Source organism: Coregonus lavaretus (genome assembly GCF_964263955.1).
Source record: "Coregonus lavaretus genome assembly, contig: HAP1_SCAFFOLD_2535, whole genome shotgun sequence".
NCBI lineage: Eukaryota > Metazoa > Chordata > Actinopteri > Salmoniformes > Salmonidae > Coregonus > Coregonus lavaretus.
Window position 1 is genome coordinate 29,805 of NW_028158110.1, and position 26,273 is coordinate 56,077.

The 26,273-nt window shown below is 45.5% G+C and overlaps 1 protein-coding gene across 1 annotated transcript in view; it reads left to right on the forward strand.

Moving 5' to 3' along the window:
* Positions 1-1,398: 1,398 nt before the first annotated feature.
* LOC311124414 (dedicator of cytokinesis protein 2-like) overlaps positions 1,399-26,273 on the forward strand; it is a gene marked incomplete at both ends in the record, with an annotated part of 47,619 nt that continues 22,744 nt past the window's right edge. Inside the window, 12 exons of the mRNA XM_084198569.1 lie at positions 1,399-1,441; positions 5,928-6,011; positions 6,213-6,253; positions 6,410-6,465; positions 6,625-6,721; positions 7,093-7,241; positions 8,816-8,951; positions 17,830-17,987; positions 18,613-18,694; positions 18,853-18,988; positions 19,146-19,221; positions 19,377-19,453. Of these exons, the coding sequence (XP_084054695.1) occupies positions 1,399-1,441; positions 5,928-6,011; positions 6,213-6,253; positions 6,410-6,465; positions 6,625-6,721; positions 7,093-7,241; positions 8,816-8,951; positions 17,830-17,987; positions 18,613-18,694; positions 18,853-18,988; positions 19,146-19,221; positions 19,377-19,453 (1,135 nt within the window). The remainder of the gene's footprint in view (positions 1,442-5,927; positions 6,012-6,212; positions 6,254-6,409; positions 6,466-6,624; positions 6,722-7,092; positions 7,242-8,815; positions 8,952-17,829; positions 17,988-18,612; positions 18,695-18,852; positions 18,989-19,145; positions 19,222-19,376; positions 19,454-26,273) is intronic.

Genomic DNA, 26,273 nt, shown 5'->3' on the forward strand with positions numbered 1-26,273 from the left:
TTTAACTTTTACTTGAGTAATTTTCTATTAAGGTATCTTTACTTTTACTCAAGTATGACAATTGAGTACTTTTTTCCACCACTGGTCTTCTGATAGAGCATCTCTCCATTCTGTTTCCATAGAAACAGGTATGTAATGGACCATGGATGCATGCTGTGGCGGACTGAGCATGCAGTGGACTGTGCACGAGAGAGGTCACTTTAATGAAATCAGGTGCGTTATACAGAAATCAGTTTGACCATATTTGGATAGTTTCATCTCATAGACAATCGATTATTATGTTATCAAGTCTAAAAAGGGTATACAGGTTTATCATTTACGTATAGGTCTGTTCAGTTCTCATGTGTTTTCTGAAAAGTGAACGTTTGCTTGTTGTGCAACAATATAGTTATGACCTTTTGTAAAATGTAATGTCTACTACCCTCTTGTGGATAAGTAAGGCAACTACACACTACACATCTATATTACGGTCCCATCACTCATAATGAGAGATTGGTGTAGTAGAGTTAGGCTACATCTAGCCTCCGATTGCCAGACTGATGACCGATGAATCCGTGTAGCGGTCACTCCATCACATATGCAAAGGAGCAGAAAAAGGAGAGAGAAAAGAGAAGAGGAGCTTGTGTTTTTAGGAAAGCTGCCCAAGCAGGAGCTGAAACATGTTGCCAAGTATCTGTTGTGTTTTATATCTAACATAGTAGGCCTCAATTCAGATTAATTTCTCTGAGTGCGGGTGAAAGTAATTGTATATCAGATAGGCTGCCAACAAGTAAAATCATTTGTCACTTTAGACTAAACTACTGCCTCACTTAGAACACTCATGCTGCCCATTGACCACTCATTGAGAACAGGTTCATTGTTCGTGCTACACAAAAGGGGCTATCTAGAACCTAAAAGGGTTCTTCGGCTGTCCCCATAGGAGAACCCTTTGAAGAACCCCTTTTGGTTCCAGGTAGAACCCTTTTGGTTCCAGATAGAACCCTTTAGACAAAGGGCCACAAGAGTTCTACCTGGAACCATAAAGAGTTCTACCTGGAACCAAAAAGGGTTCTACCTGGAACCAAAAAGGGTTCTACCTGGAACCAAAAAGGGCTCTCCTATAGGGACAGCCGTAGAACCTTTTGGAACCCTTTTTTCTAAGAGTGTAAGGTCAGATAGAGAGCTACAGTTAGTGAACAGGCCTTTACATAAACAACTACTGAGACAGTTATCCCATGACAGCTGTGAAGAGAAGAAGAGAAGAGGAAGAGAAGAGGAAGGAAGGAGGGGGGAGGGGTTATCTGCTTTCATATACAGAAAAGAAAACCCTGCAGAAGTGAGAGGTAGAGCAGAAAACGTATCTCAGACACCCAAAGAGAGAAAGGGAGAGAGGTGGAGAGAGAGAAAAGAAAGGCATTCATGGCTCCTTGGATGAGGACCACAACGGAGCGATATGGCGTGGGTAAGTAACCCACACTCACCTCTGCAGTCCTCCGTGTGTGTGTATGTGTGTATGTGTGTATGTGTGTGTGTGTGTATGTGTGTATGTATGTGTTTGTGTGTGTCTGCTTGCAGAGGGTGATCTCCGATCGCCCTCACTTCCTCCTTGACTGGAAGTGGGCAGGTTTCAGCTAACTGACTAACATTTTGACTATGTCTGCACAGACATGATAGAGAGAGATGAGGTAGAGATCACTGATAGACCTCCCAGAGTGCTTTAATGGCTGCATCAGAAAGTGACTTTGTGACATGACTGTCAGGAATCACTTGACACACATGATAGCAGTTGCTCTGGCTCAACACTGGCATGTTTCCTAATCAGAAAGACTGATTCCATCACTGTCACTTTTCATAAACATAAACATATTGATCTTCAGAGCAGGGTTTGTATTTGTTGCAGCAGTTCTAAAATGCATTAAAACAGTGATGGGCAACTAACGGCCCCACGGGCTGCATGCCCCCCTTTTTATTTGTAGGAACTCAGTCGGGGTCTCAACATACTGTAGAATAGTAGAAAACTGCTGATGCACAATACACATTTTTTTTTTCAACTTGTGTATTCTACTATTCTAACTCTAAAAAGTAAATTGAGACCCCGATTGAGTTCCAAAAACCCCCATATTAGTTAGTTAGTCTAAACGTGTAGTAATCATGGTTGAATTACCGACCGGGGCACCATCATTGATTTTGTTAGTCGAACATTTCTCTCCACCCTATGGCAAATTAGCTGTAAAACAGATTTTTTTTCTCTCAGCCCCATGGCAAATTGAGTAAAATGGAATGAAATTAGTTATACAATTGCAAAATCTTCTCACTACCTAGTGCTGTCACGGTAACCTTATTACCGCCACACCGGCAGTCATGAGTCATGACCGCAGTCAAATTCCCTGTGACCATTGTTCAAGGTTATCCCATCCAAAACTACGTAAATAATGGAGCTGATGGGTAGCCTACCAAATTTGCTAACGGCCCTCGCTAATGGCCTGGTACTCAGCACTCTATTGTCCCTCTAATCACTCTCTAAACACTTCATGATTGAATTTGAATAATCTGAATGAAGAGGACAAATGGTGATGGGAGTTAGAGGTCCTGTTCCGAAATGGACGCGGGAAAGCTCCGGACCCAATATGCATAAATAAACAGTTTTAACTTGTTCCGAAAGGACCTAAAGGACAACCAGACCCGTCACCTTATAGACCCGGTCCGATCCGAGTGAGGGAAGCAGCAGAAAAGCCAATTGTTTTGCTACTTTGGAGCCATGGAGAAAAGGGAGAGAGAGAGGCACAGAGCAAGCAGCTGTAGGTTATAGGGAGCGGGAAAGCCGTGCAGTGTGTGTGTGAATGTGTGTGCAAGACAGGGGGCCTTGGAGCACTGGAGCAGGCACAGAGGGAGAGACCGCAACCACTGTTAACTCCCACTAGACTAACTTCTTGTTAGTTATTTATCATCCCATCCGATTACATAGTACCTGTCTTGACTGCATCACACTAAGAGAAACTAGCTAACTACATTACTGCGCTTCTCACCGTCCTACAGTTAGCCTACACATAACAACAACTCCATTCAGATTATAGCCTAAATAGCAGCATACCTGTTGGCTTTTGGTCGTTGTAGCCTTTCTTCCACATTTCACTTTTAATTATGTCATCTTCCATTGATTAGATATACCCTAACTTGCTTGGTATACAAGCTCACTCTTAGAAAAAAGTGTTCTTTGGCTGTCCCCATAGGAGAACCCTTTTTGGTTCCAGGTAGAACCCTTTTTGGTTCCAGGTAGAACTATTTTGGGTTCCATGTAGAACCCTCTGTGGAAAGGGCTCTACATGGAACTCAAAAGGGTTCTACCTGGAACCAAAAGGGGTTCTTCAAAGGGTTCTCCTATGGGGACAGCTGAAAAAACCTTTTAGGTTCTAGAAAGCACCTGTTTTTCTAAGAGCGCAGAGCAGCAATGCAATTGTATCTCTCTCGCCGCAAGGATCAGAGTGCATGCCTTTCTTGCAACTTTTTTCCAAATCATCAGTATAAAGTCATATCATGCAGCCCATATATTTTGATTTCTAAGACATTCCCAGGTTGCATGACAATTACCCGCTGACAGAATGTCATGACCGTCACAGCCCTATAGACTCCGACCCATGGCAAAATGTGTAGAATTGCAGCAAATGTGCTTTAAAACCGCAACATTTTCTCTACGTTCCACGGCTAAATGTGTAGAATTGCAGGAAATTATTTATAAAATTGCGAAATCTTCTTTCATGTTAGATTGAAAACACAGGAAGTGTAGAAGGGAGGAAGTAACATGAGGTTTCTGGGTGTAACAAATAAAACAGCAGCACAGTGGTGTGAGTAGGTTTCCATTTCTAACATCATGTGTACACAGACCTATAAAACACCAGAACAATGGAAGACAGTGTACAAACAAGTTTGTTTTTTTGTTTATATATTTGTATTGAACATATAAAAGAAGGCACAGTTCTTGACCTAGTTGTACAAACATATATCCTATTTTCTTTTTGTAATCTGAACAAGCATGTATACCCTGAGTTTACCAAACATTAGGAACACCTTCCTAATATTGAGTTCAACAGCAGGTTGGAACTGAGTGTAAAACATGTTCGTTGTGGATGTTGTTTCAAAGCCTAACACAACAAAATGGACAGCACTTTCTTTCTAAGGTGATGATTAATTCAAAACACCCATACGTATTTTAGAGCTTATGAATACGGATAGGCTTATGAGTTCAAGCAAATACATATTACGCATGGCAGAAAAACATAATACAAAACTGATTTAAGATGTCTTTGGTACATAATTGGTGTAGCCTATACTCCTAAATTAAACAAATTTGAGTAATCGCCTTTGAGTGTGGACTGTATTATTATGCATACTGGATGGACTGGTTGCCTTATGCTACACTCCAAAATGTCTACCCACAAGTCTGGGAGAGAACGTATAGCCCTAGGTGATGCTGTTGGTTCATTGATTGTGAAGGGAGGCTTACAGTAAGCCTACAATTATAGTGAATTTGTATTTGATTTTGAATAGTTTAGTAATAGGGAATTTTCATAATTAACTGGGTGACACATTACCTTTAGCTATACAGAATATCTCACCACCATGCGTTTCCATCTCCTCCTCGCTCTCCTTTATTCCTTTCTCGAGGGAGCAGAGTGTCAACAGTTTAGTGAAATATGTTTTGTTTGCGAAAACGTCATTTGGTTTCCCAAATTAAGCACTGGGTAGCTGCAGGAACAGGGTTGGAGAGCCCATGGCTTATATAGTTTGGGCAGAATATCACCTGTCGCGCATCTGGGCCTCGGCCCCACTACGGATTCTGGGACACACTGTATGACGCACCTCTGGAACTTTCCTCACTGTGTGTGTGTGTGTGTGTGTTTGTGTGTGTGTGTGTGTTTGTGTGTGTGTGTGTGTGTGTGTGTGTGTGTGTTTATCTGCACGTGTGGATGTGTGTTTGTATGAGAGAGAGCATATCTTTGTCAGTTACAGTAAACAGTGTGTGTGTATGTATGTGTAGCAGTGCAGACAGACAGCTGTCAGCAGGGTGCCCCTAGGAGGGCAGGAGAAGGAAGAAGAGGGGGATGAGGAGGAGGGGAGGTACTGTATAAGAGAAGAAGAGTAGCTAAATCTATACCAAACATTAGGAACACCTTCCTAATATTGAGTTGCACTCCCCCTTTTGCCCTCAGAACAGCCTCAATTCGTCAGGCATGGACTCTACAAGGTGTCGAAAGTGTTCCACAGGGATGCTGGCCAATGTTGACTTCAATGCTTCCCACAGTTGTGTCAAGTTGGCTGGATGTCCTTTGGGTGGTGGACCATTCTTTATACACACAGGGAACTGTTGAGCGTGAAAAACCCAGCAGCGTTGCAGTTCTTCACACAAACAAGTGCGCCTGGCACCTACTACCATACCCCGTTCAAAGGGACTTAAATCTTTTGTCTTGCCCATTCACCCTCTGAATGGTACACATACACATTCCATGTCTCAGTTGTCTCAAGGCTTAAAAATCCTTCCTTATCCTGTCTCATCCCCTTCATCTAAACTGATTGAAGTGGATTTAACAAGTGACATCAATAAGGGATCATAGCTTTCACCTGGATTCACCTGGTCAGCCTGTCATGGAAAGAGCAGGTGTTCATAATGTTTTGTACAGTCAGTGTATATGCTTGTTCACCAACAAGCAAAGAAAACCCAACATACAATACAAAAATAATAGTAAAACAAAATCCAACATACCCTCCCTCCCCGAACAAGAAACGTTGATTGTTTTTGTTGGTTTTAAGTGTGCAAACAAAAGCTAATGGTTAGTTTCGGTTATGTTTCTCTATTCTAGGGTCTCTCTTACTGATGTGGAATTCATTGGTCACCTCTCTGTGTCTCTTAGTGATGTGTCATTTCATTGGCCATCTCTCTTTGTCTCCTCTAGTAACGTGGAATTTCATTGGCCTTGGGGTGAAGCAGCTGTCTCTGGAGGTTGGGGACACAGTCCACATCCAGGAGACCTGCGATGGTGAGGGAGCTGACTGGGAATGTTGTGGTTTTACTGGGAATAATGTGGGGTGTAAACTGGGAGTAATGTCTGGGTCTGGATGTCATTCTTTTTGCTGATTACCGCTATTAGCCAGTTTTACAGTGTGTGTAGGTGTGTGTGCTGTGACTGGATATGATATGTGTATGTGCTGTGACTGTACCCTGTGTTCCCTGGTTGCAGGCTGGTATAAAGGCTACCTGGTCAGGAACAAGGATCAACAAGTAAGACGCACCTGGACAGGATAGATGCGTTGGGTGAAAGTGCATGTTATTTTGGTGAGGAAGTGAGCGAATATTATTTCTATGTACTCTCTCCCTCACGCTTTATGTCTCTCCTTTCTCCCCACTCTCTACCTCTCTCCCCCCACATCTTCACAGGGAGCGTTCCCGGCCAGCATAGTGCAGCTGAGGAAGGCAATCATTGAAAAGCAAGGGTGAGTGGTGTGTGTCTGTGTGTTTGTATGTATGTCAGTGTGTTTGTGTGTGCGTGTGTGTGTGTGTGTGTGTCATTGCCATATGCTTACCTGTTTGTGTGTGTGTGTGTGTGTGTGTGTGTATGTGTGTGTCAGTAATATGTGGTATTCATTCCACAGGGACCAGGAGGTGGTGTTGTCAGCAGAGATGCCCCTAGTGAAGGAGGTGACCACCACTCTGAGGGAGTGGGGAAGCATCTGGAAACAGCTCTTCGTGGTAAACACCCCAACACTCTTTGTGTGTGTGTGGTATGTGTGTGTACGTGCACATGTACAGATGTAGGATCTTAATTTGAGCCAGTTTGCTCCAGCAGGAAAATAATCCTGCAGCAACAGGAAATGTAAATTATTCTGACATTAGTCTGACATAGTCTGACATTTTAAAGTGGAAATTACTAACTTTAGAAGCTGTTTTAAACCTTGAATACACTACAAGCTTGCATTTCCTGTTGTGCAGGAAAATTCTCAGCAACAAAAGAGTGATCAAAAAGATCCTACATCTCTACGTGTGTGTGTGTGTGTGTGCGTCTGTGTGTGTGTAGGGTGTGTGTATGGTGTATGTGTGTAACCATTTGTATCTGTGTGTAGGCCAATAAGAAGACGCATGTGGTGCAGGTCCAACGGCTGATGTGGGATCTGATGGAATGGCGTTCCCAGCTCCTGTCTGGCACGTTGCCTAGCGACGAGTTCAAGGAGCTCAAACAGAAAGTCACCTCCAAAATTGACTATGGCAACAAGTATGGACCATAAACTCTAACAGAACTACACTCTTAGAATGAGTGGTGACTCGAGGAACCATGGAGATCCTCAAGGAACCCCTGGAGTTCCTCAAGGAACCATTTCTATTCAATGGATAATATTTGCACCTTCGGTTAGTTGAGGGGTTCTTGGAGGAACCTTTAATGGTTCAATGTAGCAACGGGTTCCTCTGGAGTGGAGACATGGCGTAGTAGTGACATGGCTTTAAGATATCTTTTTTTGGGGCCACCTGTTAGAGTAAATGTCATTCCTGTTCATCTGTTCTGTTGTATTGTCATCACGTTAAGGTTGAACACTGACAGTTGTGTAGCTTCAATGAGTGCGGTTACATGCAAAAATGCAATTATTGTCGATAGTCAGATTAAAATAATAGTTTGATTAAATAATTGACATGCTTTGCAAGAAGAACGATTTCCCTAATAATCCTGTTTACATGGACACATCTGAAATCAGGCTACCTGATTCGCACTCTGATAAATGCAGAAAATTGCCAATCAAAATAAACGTTCTGTCACAGCGAACATGTTATTTTTGCAAAGCATATTTGATACTGAGTTCGGACATATAAAGTTTGTATGTGAAAACTACTTCTAAGAAGTTGTTCCGAACACACTTTACTCACTCTAAAGAGGGAGGCTCGCTTGGCTGGTGCTAGCACATGCGCAGATCAAATACACTGCTGGAACGCCGTCCTAATCATTTGAAAGATTGCTCAGAAAACCAGAGGATTTAATCGGCATATGCTTTCTTCGATTTTGACCTTAGGCCGATTAAGATAAGCAGAGTATGGTATTTACATGACTATTGCATAATCTGCCTACTGCCATAATTAGTTTAATATTGAATTATTAGTGTGCATGTAAACGTACTCAATGAGGGTAACAGAGATGTATGAGTTCCTCAAGAGCCTACGCAAATCCCAAAGTTGAAATAGCTACCACGTTATTACTGCATGTAATTAATAATGTTAATATTACTAATATTATATTAGAATATGTAATATGCATAAATATTCAAGGAACATTTTAATTTGCAGTGTACAAACTTAACATGATGAACAGGAATTACATTTACAGGTGACCAAAAATAAATATCTGAAAGCCACACTTCCAATAAACCATGCCTCCAATCTGGTAGGCTGCCACCTCTACAATATATTATTAAAAAGGTTAATAACTGAACCCCTTCCATCACAATAAGGTTTGGGTTTGAACCTTTACACAGGGGTTCCTCGAAGACCCTTTTCAGAGGGGTTCCTCAAGGAACCTTTTTTAACTGGAAAGGTTCTGCCGGTGAGGCAACCCAAAAGGTTCTTCCAGGCACCTTTACTTCTAAGAGTGTACATTATCACTAAAATAGATCATTCTCATTTCGGGGAAATCCATTTCTGCATCTGTCTGAGACATAAATATTGTATTTCTCTTCCTCTATCTTCTCCTTCTCCTCCTCATTCCTCCTCCTCCTACATCCTCCACCTCCCTCCTCTTCATCCTCCTCCTCCTCCTTCTTCTTCCTCCTCCTCCTCCTCCTTCCTCCTCCCTGTCCCCTCCAGGATCTTGAAGTTGGACCTGGTGGTGCGGGATGTGAATGGGAACATGCTGGACCCAGAGAACACCAGCGTGATCAGCCTGTTCAGAGCACACCAAGATGCCACCACCAAGATCAACGAACGCATCAAAGAGGAACAGGTCAGGTTTTAACAAACCTATCACAACGATAAATCTTAGTGCTATAGGTTCTGGAATTATGGGCGCAGTAGCTGGTGGTGGCACGAAAGGGCTGGGTTTTGATGAATAATCAAGTTGTTGGTGTGTTGAGGCTTGGCACCTCACTGGCCAATCAGAACATGCTCCATGGCTAAATATATGGTTGCTTCAAGTTGGATATTTATGGTCTTTTATGTATTGCATTGTCATCAACTCCAATTTGAATGTTAGTCTATTATAGCCTAGTTCGTTAAATAGCCAGCACCATATTTGCAAAATATGATTAACATGTTTGCAGTCCGAATTGTTCTAATTGCACTGCTTCAATATGAAAATACATTGTTAAACACTATAGTATTCACACTGATATAGAGTCTAGGCCTACTGGAAATTGTAGTCTGGAAATGCAAAACGTAGTCAATAAGCATGAAGATTAAATATACTAGGCTATTGATAAGGCCTAAAAATACTGATAATTCGAATCAAATTCTAATAAAAACGAAACAACAACTTGTTTTAAATAGGCTACAGATGTAGGATCTTAATTTGAGCCAGTTTGCGACAGCAGGAGAAAATCCTGCAGCAACTAGAAATGTAAATTATTATGTTGATTATAATTCATGGACATTTGTGTAGGGGTTGATACAGTTTTCGTAAGGAAAAGTCAAGTCTGAAATTTCAACGTGGAAATTACAAACTTCAGAAGCCTTTTTTTAACCTCAAATATGCTACAAGTTTTACATTTCCTTCTTTGCAACAGGGTGATCAAATTAAGATCCTACATCTGTATGTCTGAAAAACAGTTACAGGTTAATTGCTCCCCGTGGGTTTATAATACAGACAAGGCAACTTGGAATGTGGACTATGGAATTTAGATTATGGAGGGTTTTACGCACATCCATACTTTTCACAGGAGCTGGATAAAAATTCAATATACAGAGAAAGGGGGAATGTCCACTCACCGTTATACTGCTCGCAAATGTAATGTTTTATAAACATCATGGAACCATTTTACAGATCATATTTGCACTTCTTCAGATTGCATTGCATTCGAGCCATGACATGTTCTCACCATAAACCCATGGACGGTTAATATTTTTTAATACGTTTGGTTTTTAATCAAATTAAACGAAAAACTGTCAATCTTAAAAAAACAAACAAACAAAAAAACAATATCATAAATCGCTTCTCTAGTTCCACGGCACTGTGTGCACATGAAGGCCTAAATGTCTTCACGCATAACATTCAGTGGCGGCTGGTGAAAAATATTCTCGGTGGGGCTGTGCCATACTTTTTTTTTCCTGTAACCATCGCGATATATTTTAACACAAACTGCAGGACAGCAGTGCTCAGTGAAACATTCAGTAATTATTTAATGCCAATATTAAAAAGTTGAGGCATTCTTACACAAAAACATATTACACAAACCCAAGCCTTTCATTTGCATTTAAAGTGAACTTTTCACCATTGGTAGTAAACAGGCAACGCAACAGGCATGCTGTCAGAACAGAGTGGAAAGTGGACAATAACATGAAATTCTTATAAAGTTTATAGGAAATCTTACACTGTATAAAAGGATGTATAATATAGAAATGGATATCAAGTGGATGAACTCAAACCTTTGACTGGAAGAATAGCATACAGTATTTTATGATCATACTAAATGTGACTAATTGTTAATGTGCTCCAGAACTGCAACAATTAATTGATACAAAACAACATATTGTCACGACCGTCTTGAAAGGGAGCAGACCAATACGCAGCGCGTTGAGTGAACATGATGACTTTAATGAGTACAGCACGTAAATACAAAACAAAAGACGATAGTGAAGTCCAACAGTGACAATGACTGTACATGGAACAAAAACCCACAACCCTCAAGAGAACACAAATAGTTTAAATATGGCTCCCAATCAGAGATAACGAGCCGACAGCTGACACTCGTTACCTCCGATTGGGAGTCACACGACACCACAATTAACTCACCCAAAACACCACCAACCGAATACACCCTATACAACAAACCCCACAACAAAACCCAACAAAACAAATACACCCTGGCTCAAATACAAAAGTCCCGGAGCCAGAGTGTCACAGTACCCCCCCCTAAAGGTGCGCACTCCGGGCGCACCAGCATACAGTCTAGGGGAGGGTCTGGGTGGGCGTCTGTCCACGGTGGCGGTTCTGGCCCTGGTCGTGGTCCCCACCCCACCTTAGTCACCACCCGCTTCCCTAGCCTCCTCCACATGACCACCCTCCAACTTACCCCACCTGGATTTAGGGGCAGCACCGGGCTAAGGGACAGCACCTGGCTAAGGGCCAGCCCCGGACTCAATGGCGGATCCTGGCTGGCTGGCTCTGGCGGATCCTGGCTGGACGGCTCTGGCGGATCCTGGCTGGCTGACGGATCTGGCTGCTCATGGCTGGCTGACGGATCTGGCTGCTCATGGCTGGCTGACGGATCTGGCTGCTCATGGCTGGCTGACGGATCTGGCTGCTCATGGCTGGCTGACGGATCTGGCTGCTCCTGGCTGGCTGACGGATCTGGCTGCTCATGGCTGGCTGACGGATCTGGCTGCTCATGGCTGGCTGACGGATCTGGCTGCTCATGGCTGGCGGAAGGCTCTGGCTGATCCTGTCTGGCGGAAGGCTCTGGCTGATCCTGTCTGGCGGAAGGCTCTGGCTGATCCTGTCTGGCGGAAGGCTCTAGCGGCTCCGGTCTGGCGGACGGCTCTGAAGGCTCATGGCAGACGGGCGGCTTAGCAGGCTCAGTACAGATGGCCAGTTCAAGCGCCTTAGGGCAGACGGGCAGTTCAGACCCCGTTGGGCAGACGGCAGACTCTGGCCGTCTGAGGCGCACCGTAGGCCTGGTGCGTGGTGCCGGAACTGGAGGTACCGGGCTGAGGACACGCATCTCAGGGCTAGTGCGGGGAGAAGCAACAGGGCATGCTGGACCCTGGGGACGCACATAAGGCCTAGTGCGGAGAGCAGGAACAGGGCATGCTGGACCCTGGGGACGCACATAAGGCCTAGTGCGGAGAGAAGCAACAGGGCATGCTGGACCCTGGGGACGCACATAAGGGCTAGTGCGGAGAGCAGCAACAGGACGCACAGGACTCGGGGAACACACAGGAGGCTTGGTGCGTGGTGTAGGCACTGGTGGTACTGGGCTGGAGCGGGGAGGTGGCGCCGGAAATACCGGACCGTGCAGGCTTACTGGCCCCCTTGAGCACTGAGCCTGCCCAACCTTACCCGGGTTGATGCTCCCCGTCGCCCGACCAGTACGGGGAGGTGGAATAACCCGCACCGGCCTATGTGGGCGAACCGGGAACACCATGCGTAAGGCTGGTGCCATGTACGCCGGCCCGAGAAGACGCACTGGTAGCCGGATGCGTTGGGCCGGCTTCATGACATCTGGCTCAATGCTCACTCTAACCCGGCCGATACGTGGAGCTGGAATGTACCGAACCGGGCTATGCCTGCGTACAGGAGACACCATGCGCTCTACTGCGTAACACGGTGTCTGCCCGTACTCTCGCTCTCCACGGTCAGTCCAGGGAGTAGGCGCAGGTCTCCTACCTGACTTCGCCACACTCCCTTTTAGCCCCCCCCCAAGAAATTTTTGGGTAGTACCCACGGGCTTCCAGCCTCGACTCCGTGCTGCCTCCTCATACCACCTCCTCTCGGCTTTAGCTGCCTCCAGCTCTTCACGAGGGCGGCGATATTCTCCCGGTTGTGCCCAAGGACCCTTTCCATCCAGTATCTCCTCCCATGTCCATGAATCCTTGATAGGCGTCCATAAATCCTGTTGCCGCTTGACACGCTGCTTGGTCCTTTTATGGTGGGTTTTTCTGTCACGACCGTCTTGAAAGGGAGCAGACCAATACGCAGCGCGTTGAGTGAACATGATGACTTTAATGAGTACAGCACGTAAATACAAAACAAAAGACGATAGTGAAGTCCAACAGTGACAATGACTGTACATGGAACAAAAACCCACAACCCTCAAGAGAACACAAATAGTTTAAATATGGCTCCCAATCAGAGATAACGAGCCGACAGCTGACACTCGTTACCTCCGATTGGGAGTCACACGACACCACAATTAACTCACCCAAAACACCACCAACCGAATACACCCTATACAACAAACCCCACAACAAAACCCAACAAAACAAATACACCCTGGCTCAAATACAAAAGTCCCGGAGCCAGAGTGTCACACATATATACAGTAATATTAGCAAAGACACTATTAAGACTTTCTAGAGTACCATATATAACTGGATTTTTTATGCTAAGGTCAACTATATACAAAGAAACATGCGGCCAGAGCTGCTCTGTGTGTGTGTGTCTGTCATCTTATTTGTACAGGAATTTTGCCCGTCTGTCCTTCTGAGTGGCAAACCTCTCAATGACCCTTTGATTAAAGTCAGGAATGTCCCTGACAAGTTTCTTCTCCATGGAGAGCATGGCCAGAGCGTTCAGGCGATCCTGTGTCATGCTGTTTCTCAGGAAGGTCTTGATCCTTTTCAGTGTAGAGAAGCACCTTTCTGACTCAGCAGTTGTCATGGGTGTGGTGATGAGGATCTTGAGGAGGCTGGCAGTCTCTGTGAAAGTGCTCTGAAGGTTGTTCTCCATGAAGAACTGGTACAGGGGCACTGCACCACTACAAGCCTTGAACTCACTGTTCTCATAGATGAGGGACAGTTCGGTTTTGAGCTTGGCCTTGTTCAACATGGGGTACGCCTCCACGGTTGTTTCAAGCGCTGTATCGGGGAACTTCACACTGTGTTGTGGGAACAACTCTCCGTGCAATAGTGTTGCGCTGATGAGGTGCTGGGTGAAGGAGAACCTCTCTTTGGCATGACTCAGGATGGTATCACATACCTGTAAAAGATACATCATCAGCTTTAATTTGCAATTAAGCTATTTTGATGCAAGTGATCCTGACTGACACATGCCTATGTCCAACTCAAGTATATGATTACCAAGGTGCTGATTGTTCAGGGTTTTGGCTACATACTACCAGGCCTGAAAAAAGTTCTAGGGGGAAACACTGACAATTACATCACAACTTACCTCTATAGCCAACCTCTGTTGTTCTCCTGGTCCCAGCATCCTCCGTCGCTTGATGGGCTGTTGCTGCTCGTCAGATGCGCTGTCCCCACACAAAGAGGGAATTGAGGCCCTGGGTCCAAAAAATAAAGTTTAATTTGATAACTTGCAATCAGACTTCTTAACTCACTGTAATTCCCCCTCAACACACAACCAGTGACTTATATATATATATATATATATATATATATATATATAGACAGACAGACAGACAGACAGACAGACAGACAGACAGACAGACAGACAGATAGTGTGTATATACACACAAACTATGTCTAGTAACTGCTTTTAACCTGTGATGTACATAATTAACTGATGTTATTACGTTTTAAAGCCTTTTTCTATTACATTTGTGAGAGGGATGCAACATCATTTTGTTCTGCTGTGCACTTAGCAATAAAGTTAATCTTCAATAACAACTAGGCCTCTTCTAGAAATTGACCTGGTGGACACCTGAATAATTATTACAAACTGTGTAGTACTTTCCTGCATTATTATCAACGTCTGATTGTGTCTTCTCTTTCCTTTTAAAATACTAAAACAAATATAATTGTGACGGCTCTATGATAATCACTCACTTTGATGACCAGACACATTTAGGCTTTTAAACTGTTGTAAGTGAACTATTCATCTTTCTAACAACATCTTTATCAGCCAATAGTAAATATAGTTATTTACCTGATTGTTAGCATGCTGTCTGTGAACCTCTGGACAAGTGCTTTAATGAAGACAGGGTCGATGTTCCTCTTCTGCAGCTGGCTGAAAAGCATGTCCACATTTGGCATGATCTTGTGGAACAGTGCCAGGAAAAAACAGAAAGCCTCGTCTTCGAGCATCCTCACAAAGCCCCCCGCCTCTCTGACAGTCAGGGCATCAAAGTTCCCAGAGTCTCTGATGGTCTGGAAACACGTTAGGAGGTCATCCCTGTACTCGTACACAGTGTTTACAGCGCGACTGTGGAAGTTCCACCGTGTTGTAGAGGCTCTGGGGAGTCTATGCGCAACCACTTCGTCAAGCACGGTGGTTCGCTTGGGAGACCTGGAGAAGAAAGCAGAAAATCCTGCAAGGTCGGAAAAGAAAGTGCAGATCCTGGGGATGCGTGAAGTAGCCTGCTGCATGATGAGGTTCAGCTGATGTGCATAGCAGTGGACGTAGTGCGCATTTTCGTACACATCCACTATTTTACGCTGCACTCCGCCGGTGGCTCCCCTCATCACACTTGCTCCGTCGTAAGCCTGGGCAATAAGTTTGGCCTTTTGTCCATGTGAGAGTATGGTGCTGAGCCTCTCCAGCAGCGCTGTAGCGATGGTGTCGGCGGTTGCGTTCTCGATCAAAATGAACTCGAAAAAACGCTCTTGGACGTTACTTTTAGCATCGATGTAGCGTATCACAAGCACCAACTGGCAGTGGGTGGAAACGTCAGTCGTCTCGTCAGCTTGAATGGCGATAAAATCAGCACTCTTTACTTCCTTCAGGATGTAATCCTTAAGCACTGACAGCATACAGTCCAACAGCTCGTTCTGTATCGTCTTTGACGTGCCCTTAAAAACGGTAGCTGTCTTCAGGTGCTCCTCCAGCACACTGTCGAGGGAGGCAACAAAATCCACTAAGCCCCGGAAAATGCCGGGGTTGTCCGAGGAGTCAGTCTCCTCGTGCCCACGCAAGGCCAACTCAAAAGCCCCACAGAACTTCACACAATCGATAATTTTGGATAGAATGTGCCTGTTTTTATCCACCTCCTCATTGTGTTTCCTCACCGCAATCCTGTGGCCGTCATCCAGCTGCGTAGCAATGTTCACCCTTCCTAATACAGCTAGCTTTACAGAGTTGTCCATGTGTGCCCTGGTGTTCTCATGTTTCTTTACCTTCTCTGACAGGTGCTTCATATCCCTCACTCCGGTACCTGTCCATGCTGAATCTGACCCCGTCGTTTTAAAAAGCAAGCACGGAAAGCAAAATAAAGCATTAGCATCAGTGCACCCAGCTAGCCAAGCCTTCCTGGTGTACCAGCTACGGGAGAAGCCGCGCATATACTGCTTCCCTTTCTCGCTAGCCTGCTGTCTGATTGAGAGGTCAGGTTGATCTGGGCCCAGCTCTTTCACCCGAACTTTCTCTGACAAAGTTCTCCTCTCAAACGGATCTTGGAGGAGAGATTTCACCGAGTTAGGGTTGGGTCTTGGAGGAGTAACGTTTGCGCTCGCCATTGTCGTCTAGTAAAAATGGCGCCACTGGAGCCCAGTCCTTATTTTATCAGGGGCGAGCTTGGGGCGATAAAATAATCGCCCTCCTTGGATTCGATTTAAGATCGCTGATTGGCTACATTTTATGTCATACATTCATATCTTAAATTAGCAATTGGCTTAACTGCTACGTAGACCCGCCTCCTCTGGGCACTTTCTGTATCGCCCAGAGCTGACGAGGCGTTTGACAGGCAGAGGAAAGGTTGCGAATATGATTTTCTATCATATCTTACACATATTACTGTGTGCATTCCATATTTCAAACACACAAATATTGACATACTGATGTTTTTATTATTATTATTATTATTTTTATTTATTTTTTATTTTATTTTTTTAAATAATTTTATTTAAGGGGGCGGCGCCCTAGCGCCCTCTATCGGCCAGCCGCCACTGATAACATTCACACGTCTATACAAAACACTAGGCTCCTGTCAATTGTATCGTTGCCTATGTGAGAGGCAGATTCTAAAAAAGATCTGCCGTTGATATGGCATTATAGGAGGACTGAATAGTTTGAACTGGAGGAACGTGTCTTTGGTAATCGGACGAGGGGCGCTCTTTGAAAATGGGGATGAATAACCTACTTGAACAATCGAAATTAAGTATGCAGGTATGTGCATTGTGAAAAAGCATGAGGGCAAAAACCTCTAAAATATTTCGAAACATTCTCAGTAGACCATTTCAAACCACTTTATTCATAGGCTACTTGGCTAATGGCCATTGATAAAAAGACACACTTACTGTATGCGATGCCGCTGAACCAGCCTTGATTAAGTGGAGGGTAGGCTAAGCTTGGTTTTTAATTGTTTTTTAATGGTTCTAAATATGATATTCACCTGCACAAAATGCACATTTCTCTTCCATGTGCACTGTGTGTCATGGCTGGATCGGCTGCGCTTCTGCTCTCAAGATACATGCCATTATCAACAGCGTTACCGTTAAGACCTGCTTTTCGTGGATCTTAAAACTTCCAAATAGCGCTGCATGAAATGGTCACTTGCGCTTGTTTTTAAGGACACACCTCAGATATTGCCACCCCTCCCACCTCAGATGTTAGACCGGTAAATTGCCGAACCTGGCGTTAGAGCTGGAAAATGCCAGTGCACCCGTTTTTACATGACAAAATTGCAAACTCTTGCGCCTCCTTAGCGCCAGCCGAAAATAGAGCGCAGAGTAAGAGAGAAAGACTGAGACTAACAGAAAGTGGGGACAGGTTTGAAAAGGTAGAGTTACAGAGATTGGGAAAACAGTGTGGATGAAGTAAGATTGAGAGAGATGAGAAAGTAATGGTAGAGATAGAGAGAATACAAAGAAGACATTGGTCAGGCACCATATTTGATATCCAAGAGTATAGCCATTGTTCACACTCCCCTTACATTTAATTATCTCTCTCTCTCTCTCTCTCTCTCTCTCTCTCTCTCTCTCTCTCTCTCTCTCTCTCTCTCTCTCTCTCTCTCTCTCTCTCTACTGTATCTCTCTCTCTTCTCTCTCTTCTCTAGTCCAACGATCAGACGGGCCACTCGGTAATCTCGGCCCGGATCCAGTCCTCTCCCACTCACAGCTTCTATGTCTTCGTCCGGAACTTTGTCTGTCGGATCGGAGAGGATTCTGAACTCTTCATGTCCCTATACGACCCCAACAAACAGACCATCATCAGGTCTCTATCTAAACATCCCTCTATCCATTTATCTTTTTACATCTATCTTGTGCTTCTGTCACCCTCCCTCCCTCTGTCTCTATTTCTTTCTCTCTCCTCCTCTCTCTCCCCTGCTCTCTTTCTCCTCTTACCCCCCCTTCCATATTTTTTATTCCTGTACTGTACTGTACTGTACTGTACTGAAGCGTAGTCAATTAACGATAAACATAGAATGCAGCACATAGAAGGCAGAGTTTGACTGACACCTGTCAGTGCTCTAACACCAGTGATGATGATAGATACCTGCCTCTCTCATTCTCACTACTTTTCTCTTCCTCTCCTCCTCTTATATCCATGTCACCCTGTTCTCAATATGGTTGCAGTCTAATGTACTGTATATACTATTTCATTATGAACATAGTAATGCAGAACATAGTGGGGCAGAGCTTGACTAACAGCTAATGGGGATAGCTGTCTATCACTGTCAGCTTGAAGAGCTGAAAGCAATCGATTACCACATTTTTTAGTTAATGTCAAAAAAATATTTTTTTACATGTGCATTCAATGCATTTAGATTCTTATTGAAGGTTTATTAAGTGTTTATAAGACATGTTCTGTTAACCCTTTCCATGCCCTCCCTCTCCAGTGAGAACTACCTGATCCGCTGGGGCAGTAAAGGCTTTCCTAAAGAGATTGAAATGCTGAACAACCTGAAGGTTGTCTTTACAGTAAGTCATCACTAGAGAGCACTGTTTGATGCAGAAATGATTCCGTATCCCAAGTTATTGAGGTAGCTACCATCATATCATTGAGGTCAGTGGTTCTCAACTGGTTGTGCCTTGGGACCCCCATGTTATTTAGATTTCTCCTCCCTCCATCCCTCCAGGACCTGGGTAATAAGGATTTGAACAGAGAGAAGATCTACCTGATCTGTCAGATAGTGAGAGTGGGTTGTATGGAATTGAAAGAGACTAACACCAAGAAGTGTACCCAAGGCCTCCGCAGGCCCTTTGGAGTGGCAGGTAGGTACTAGTTTATGGCATAGGGTAGTGGGCAGTGTTAACAAGATTTTGAATTGGGATCCACTGACACTGGTCACGGCTTGACATACATTGATATTATTTACTAGGTGGATCACAGAAAATGTAAAAGAGGCCATTCTTCTCTTCTTCTCTGCAGTGATGGACATCAGTGACATCATCAAAGGAAAGATAGAGTGTGACGAGGAGAAGCAGTATTTTATCCCCTTCGTTCCGTGAGTCCTGCCTCCTTCTCCCTGTCCTCCTCTCTCCCTCCATCCCTATCTAGTTTAGTCATTATAATGTAGTTGAAAAGTGTATATTTTTTTATTATTCTTGTAATTTCTTTAGGGGGTATGTAGTTGAAATGTTTGTGTGTGTGTGTTTACAGGGTTGTGGGGGAGAATGACTTCCTCCACTCCCTGCTGAACAAGGTGACAGCATCACGAGGAGACAGTGGAGGACAAGGTACCACACACCTCACAGAGTAGCCCAAATGAGCACTTCATGGCTGATGTCTCTACTCAATCAATCAATGACATTTTATTTATAAAGCCCTTTTTACATCAGCAGATGTCACAAAGTGCTATACAGAAACCCAGCCTAAAACCCCAAACAGCAAGCAATGCAGATGTAGAAGCACGATGGCTAGGAAAAACTCCCTAAAAAAGCAGAAACCTAGGAAGAAACCTAGAGAGGAACCAGGCTCTGAGGGGTGGCCAGTCCCCTTCTGGCTGTGCCGGGTGGAGATTATAACAGTACATGGCCATTAAGGCCAGATTTTCCTCCAAGATGTTCAAACGTTCATAGATGACCAGCAGGGTCAAATAATAATCAGTGGTTGTGGAGGTAGCAACAGGTCAGCACCTCAGGAGTAAATGTCACTTGGCTTTTCATAGCCAGGCATTTAGAGGTTGAAATAGCAGGTACGGTAGAGAGAGAAAGTTGAAAACAGCAGGTCTGTGTCACGATCGTCAGGGAGAGACCAATGCGCAGCGTTGAAGGTGAACATATTTATATTTATTTAATGATCACACGATCAAAACAACAAACGAAAACGTGACGTCTACGGTTTAAACACAAACCAACACGAACAAGAAACCACAAACACAAAGTGAAAGACAGACAGTTAAATATGGCTCCCAATCAGAGACAACCAGCTGACACTCGTTGCCTCTGATTGGGAGTCACTCAGGCCAACATAGAAATACAAACATAGAATACACACCCTGGCTCAACATAACAGTGTCCCCAGAGCCAGGGCATGACAGTACCCCCCCCTAAAGGCGCGGACTCCGACCGCGCCAACTAAATACCACAGGGGAGGGACCGGGTGGGCACTCCGCCTTGGCGGCGGATCCGGCTCCGGGCCTGATCCCCACTCCCTCTCCAACCCCCCAAAGTACCCCTGGTCCGGTCTGGCCCCGCTGGCCGGAGCTGGACTGCACACTGATGGAGCGGATTGCTCTAGCTCCGGCGTAACGCATCTGACCGGTGCCGGACCAGGCACCAGTGGAACAGGCACGGGCCGTGCCGGACCGATGACGCACACCACTGGCTTGGTGTGGGGAACAGGCACGGGCCGTGCTGGACTGACGACGCACACCACTGGCTTGGTGTGGGGAGCAGGAGCGGGCCGGACAGGGCTGACGAAACGCACCACAGACTTGGTGCGGGGAGCAGGAATGGGCCGGACTGGGCTGGCGACGCGCACCACAGACTTGGTGCGGAGAGCAGGAACGGGCCGGACAGGGCTGACGAAACGCACCACAGACTTGGTGCGGGGAGCAGGAATGGGCCGGACTGGGCTGGCGACGCGCACCACAGACTTGGTGCGGAGAGCAGGAACGGGCCGGACAGGGCTGACGAAACGCACCACAGACTTGGTGCGGGGAGCAGGAATGGGCCGAGCCGGGCTGACGAAACGCACCACAGACTTGGTGCGGGGAGCAGGGATGGGCCGAGCCGGGCTGACGAAGCGCACCACTGACTTGGTGCGGGGAGCAGGAACGGGCCGAGCCGGGCCGACGAGACGCACCACAGACTTGGTGCGGGGAGCAGGAACGGGCCGGACTGGGCTGGCGACGCGCACCACAGACTTGGTGCGGAGAGCAGGAACAGACCGGACCGTACTGGGGACACACACCACTGGCCCTACACCGGGATCTGGAACGGGCCGGACCGGACTGGTAACACACCCCAGTACCTCTCGCCGTGCCTCTCCACCTTCCATCCCCTCTTCGACCAGTGGCCCCCGTAACCTGGCGGCCTCCTCTGCCAACCCGCTGGACCGCTCTATCGCGGCCTCCTGCTGCCCCGACGTCGTGAGCCCCCCCCTAAAAAATGTCTGGGGGTCTCTCCTCCCCGTGGGCCAGGCCTCTATCGTTTTCGCCCAACTCTCGCTCCTCTGTCTCCAACTCCCGCTATTCAGCTCCTCAATGGGCTTGACCCAGTCAAAGCTCTTCCTCAACTGTTCCCAAGTCCACCCTCTCTGCTCCTCACTAGGCTTGACCCAGTCGAGGTTGCCACGGAGATCTGCTAGCGATGGCTCCTGGACACGCTGCTTGGTCCGGTTTTGGTGGTTTCTTCTGTCACGATCGTCAGGGAGAGACCAATGCGCAGCGTTGAAGGTGAACATATTTATATTTATTTAATGATCACACGATCAAAACAACAAACGAAAACGTGACGTCTACGGTTTAAACACAAACCAACACGAACAAGAAACCACAAACACAAAGTGAAAGACAGACAGTTAAATATGGCTCCCAATCAGAGACAACCAGCTGACACTCGTTGCCTCTGATTGGGAGTCACTCAGGCCAACATAGAAATACAAACATAGAATACACACCCTGGCTCAACATAACAGTGTCCCCAGAGCCAGGGCGTGACAGTCTGGGACAAGGTAGCACATCTGGTGAACAGGTCAGAGTTCCATAGCCGCAGGCAGAAGAGTGGAAACTGGAGCAGCAGCACGACTAGGTGGAATGGGGACAGCAAGGAGTCATCAGGCCAGGTAGTGTGATGCGTGATTTGAAGGAGTCAGGCGCAGGATGGAAAATCACAGAATACAGAGTTTATGCCGTAATACAGCGTTACGCAGAATAGCGTCAACCAGTCCAATGCGCAAAACAGGCGCACTGGAACAAAACAGGCACACTGGGAAAATATACCCCGGCAATACAAAATGCACTGAGCTCAACCGAGCTACTACTCCTCACAATAAACAATCACCCACAAGGACAAGGGGGGCAGAGGGAACACTTATACACGTACTAATGAGGGGATATGAACCAGGTGTGTGTAATAGATAAGACAAAACAAATGGAATGATGAGATATGGAGAAGGAGTGGAGGCAGCTTCGGAGGAAGTTGTGACAGGTAGTCCTTAGGCATGGTCCTGGGGCTCAGGTCCTCCAGGATGGGAGGGAGAGAGGGAGAGAGAGAGAATTAGAGGGAGCATACTTAAATTCACACAGGACATCAGATAAGACAGGAGAATAACACCAGATATAACAGACTGACCCTAGCCCCCCGGCATATAGACTATTGTAGCATAGATACTGGAGGCTGAGACAGGGGTGGGTCGGGGGATACTGTGGCCCTGTCCCACGATACCCCCAGACAGGGCCAAGCAGGCAGGATATAACCCCACCCACTTTGCCAAAGCACAGACCCCACACCACCAGAGGGATATCAACAGACCACCAACCTACTACCCTGAGACAAGGCTGAGTATAGCCCACGAAGATCTCCTCCAATGCACGAGCCTGAGGGAGTGACAAACCGGACAGGAAGATCACGTCAGTGACTCAACCCACTCAAGTAATGCACCCCTCCTAGGGACGGCATGGAAAGCACCAGTAATTCAGTGACTCAGCCCCCGTAATAGGGTAGAGGCAGAGAATCCCAATTGACATACAGGAACCGGCCAGGCAGAGACAGCAAGGGTGGTTTGTTGCTCCAGTGCCTTTCCGTTCACCTTCGCACCCCTGGGCCAGACTACACTCAATCATAAAACCTACTGAAGAGATGAGTCTTCAGTAAAGACTTAAAGGTTGAGACCGAGTCTGCGTCTCTCACATAGATAGGCAGACCATTCCATAAAAATGGAGCTCTATAGGAGAAAGCCCAGCCTCCAGCTGTTTGCTTAGAAATTCTAGGGACAATAAGGGGGCATGCGTCTTGTACATGTAGGTATGTACGGCAGGACCAAATCGGAGAGATAGGTAGGCGCAAGCCCATGTAATGCTTTGTAGGTTAGCAGTAAAACCTTCAAATCAGCCCTAGCCTTAACAGGAAGCCAGTGTAGAGAGGCTAGCACTGGAGTAATATGATCAAATGTTTCTAGCAGCCGTGTTGTAACTGAAGTTTATTTAGTGCTTTATCCGGGTAGCCGGAGAGTAGAGCATTGCAGTAGTCTAATCTAGAAGTAACAAAAGCATGGATTAGCTTTTCTGCATCATTTCTGGACAAGAAGTTTCTGATTTTTGCAATGTTACGAAGATGGAAAAAGCTGTCCTTGAAATATTCTTGATATGTTCGTCAAAAGAGAGATCAGGGTCCAGAGTAACGCTGTACAACCATCAAATTAACTGTACAACCATCAAATTAATTGTCAGATCCAACAGCAGATCTCTTTGTTTCTTCGGACCTAGAACTAGCATCTCTGTTTTGTCCGAGTTTAAAAGTAAAACATTTCCATTCACTTCCTTATGTCTGAAACACATGCTTCCAGGGTAGGCAATTTTGGGGCTTCACCATGTTTCATCGAAATGTAGAGTTGTGTGTCGTCCGCATAGCAATGAAAGTTAACATTGTGTTGCCGAATGACATCACCAAGAGCTAAAATATATAGTGAAAACAATAGTGGTCCTAAAACGGAACCTTGAGGAACACCAAAACGTACAATTGATTTGTCAGAGGACAAACCATCCACAGAGACAAACTGATATTTTTCCGACAGATAAGAACTAAACCAGGCAAGAACCTGTCCGTGTACACCAATTAAGGTTTCCAATCTCTCCAAAATAATGTGGTGATCGATGGTGTCAAAAGCAGCACTAACGTCTAGGAGCATGAGGACAGATGCAGAGCCTTGGTCTGACGCCATTAAAACGTCATTTGCTATGATGGGGTCTAAAACTAGACTCAAGCGTTTCGTATACATTTTTTATCTTCAGGAAGGAAGTGAGTTGCTGCACAACAGCTTTTTTGTAAAATGGGAATGGGAGATTCGATATAGGCTGATAGTTTGTTACATTTTCTGGGTCAAGGTTTGGCTTTTTCAAGAGAGGCTTTATTACTGCCACTTTTAGTGAGTTTGGTACACATCCAGTGGATAGGGAGCCATTTATTATGTTCAACATAGGAGGGCCAAGCACAGGAAGTAGCTCTTTCAGTAGTTTAGTTGGAATAGGGTCCAGTATGCAGCTTGAAGGTTTAGAGGCCATGACTATTGTCATGAATGTGTCAAGAGATATAGGATTAAAAAACATGAGTGTCTCCATTGATCCTTGGTCCTGGCAGTTTTGTGCAGACTCAGGACAGCTGAGCTTTGGAGAAATACGCAGATTCAAAGAGGAGTCCGTAATTTGCTTTCTAATGATCATGATCTTTTCGTCAAAGAAGTTAATGAATTCATCACTGCTGAAGTATAAGGCATCCTCTCTTGGGGAATGCTGCTTTTTAGTTAGCATTGCGAAGTGTAAAATATAAATTTTGGATTGTTCTTATTCTCCTCAATTAGGTTGGAACAATAGGATGATCAAGCAGCAGTGAGGGCTCTTCGATATTCCTCTGTACTTTCTTTCCAAGCTAGTAGGAAGACTTCCAGTTTGGTGGAGCGCCATTTCCGTTCCAATTTTCTGGAGGCTTACTTCAGGGCTCTGGTATTTTCTGTATACAAGGGAGCTAGTTTCTTGTGACATGTTTTTTGTTTTTAGGGGTGCGACTGCATCTAGGGTATTACGCAAGGTCAAATGTAGATCCTCAGTTAGGTCGTTTACTGATTTTTGTACTCCGACGTCCTTGAGTAGGTGGAGGGAGTCTGGAAGGGCCTCTAGGAATCTTTGGGTTGTCCGAGAATTTATAGCACGGCTTTTGATGGTCCTTGGTTGGGGTCTGAGCAGATTATTTGTTGCGATTGCAAACGTAATAAAATGGTGGTCCGATAGTCCAGGGTTATGAGGAAAAACATTTAGATCCACAATATTTATTCCACCGGACAAAACTAGATCTAGGGTATGACTGTGGCAATGAGTAGGTCCGGAGACATGTTTGACAAAACCCACTGAGTCGATGATGGCTCCGAAAGCCTTTTGGAGTGGGTCTGTGGACTTTTCCATGTGAATATTAAAGTCACCAAAAATTATAATATTATCTGCCATGACTACAAGGTCCGATAGGAATTCAGGGAACTCAGTGAGGAACTCTGTATACGGCCCAGGTGGCCTGTAAACAGTAGCTATAAAAAGTGATTGAGTAGGCTGCATAGATTTCATGACTAGAAGCTCAAAAGTCGAAAACACAGTAATTTTTTGGGGGGTAAATTGACATTTGCTATCGTAAATGTTAGCAACACCTCCACCTTTGTGGGATGCACGGGGGATATGGTCACTAGTGTAACCAGGAGGAGAGGCCTCATTTAACACAGTAAATTCATCAGGCTTAAGCCATGTTTCAGTCAGGCCAATCACATCACGATTATGATCAGTGATTAGTTCATTGACCATAACTGCCTTGGAAGTGAGGGATCTAACATTAAGTAGCCCTATTTTGAGATGTGAGATATCACAATCTCTTTCAATAATGACAGGAATGGAGGAGGTCTTTATTCCAGTGAGATTGCTAAGGCAAACACCACCATGTTTAGTTTTGCTCAACCTTAATCGAGGCACAGACACAGTCTCAATGGGGATAGCTGAGCTGACTACACTGACTGTGCTAGTGGCAGACTCCACTAAGCTGGCAGGCTGGCTAAAAGCCTGTTGCCTGGCCTGCACCCTGTCTCATTGTGGAGCTAGAGGAGTTAGAGCCCTGTCTATGTTTGTAGATAGGATGAGAGCACCCCTCCAGCTAGGATGGAGTCCATCACTCCTCAGCAGGCCAGGCTTGGTCCTGTTTGTGGGTGAGTCCCAGAAAGAGGGCCAATTATCTACAAATTCTATCTTTTGGGAGGGGCAGAAAACAGCTTTCTACCAGCGATTGAGTTGTGAGAATGCTATAGAGCTCATCACTCGCCCTAACTGGGAGGGGGCCAGAGACAATTACTTGATGCCGACAC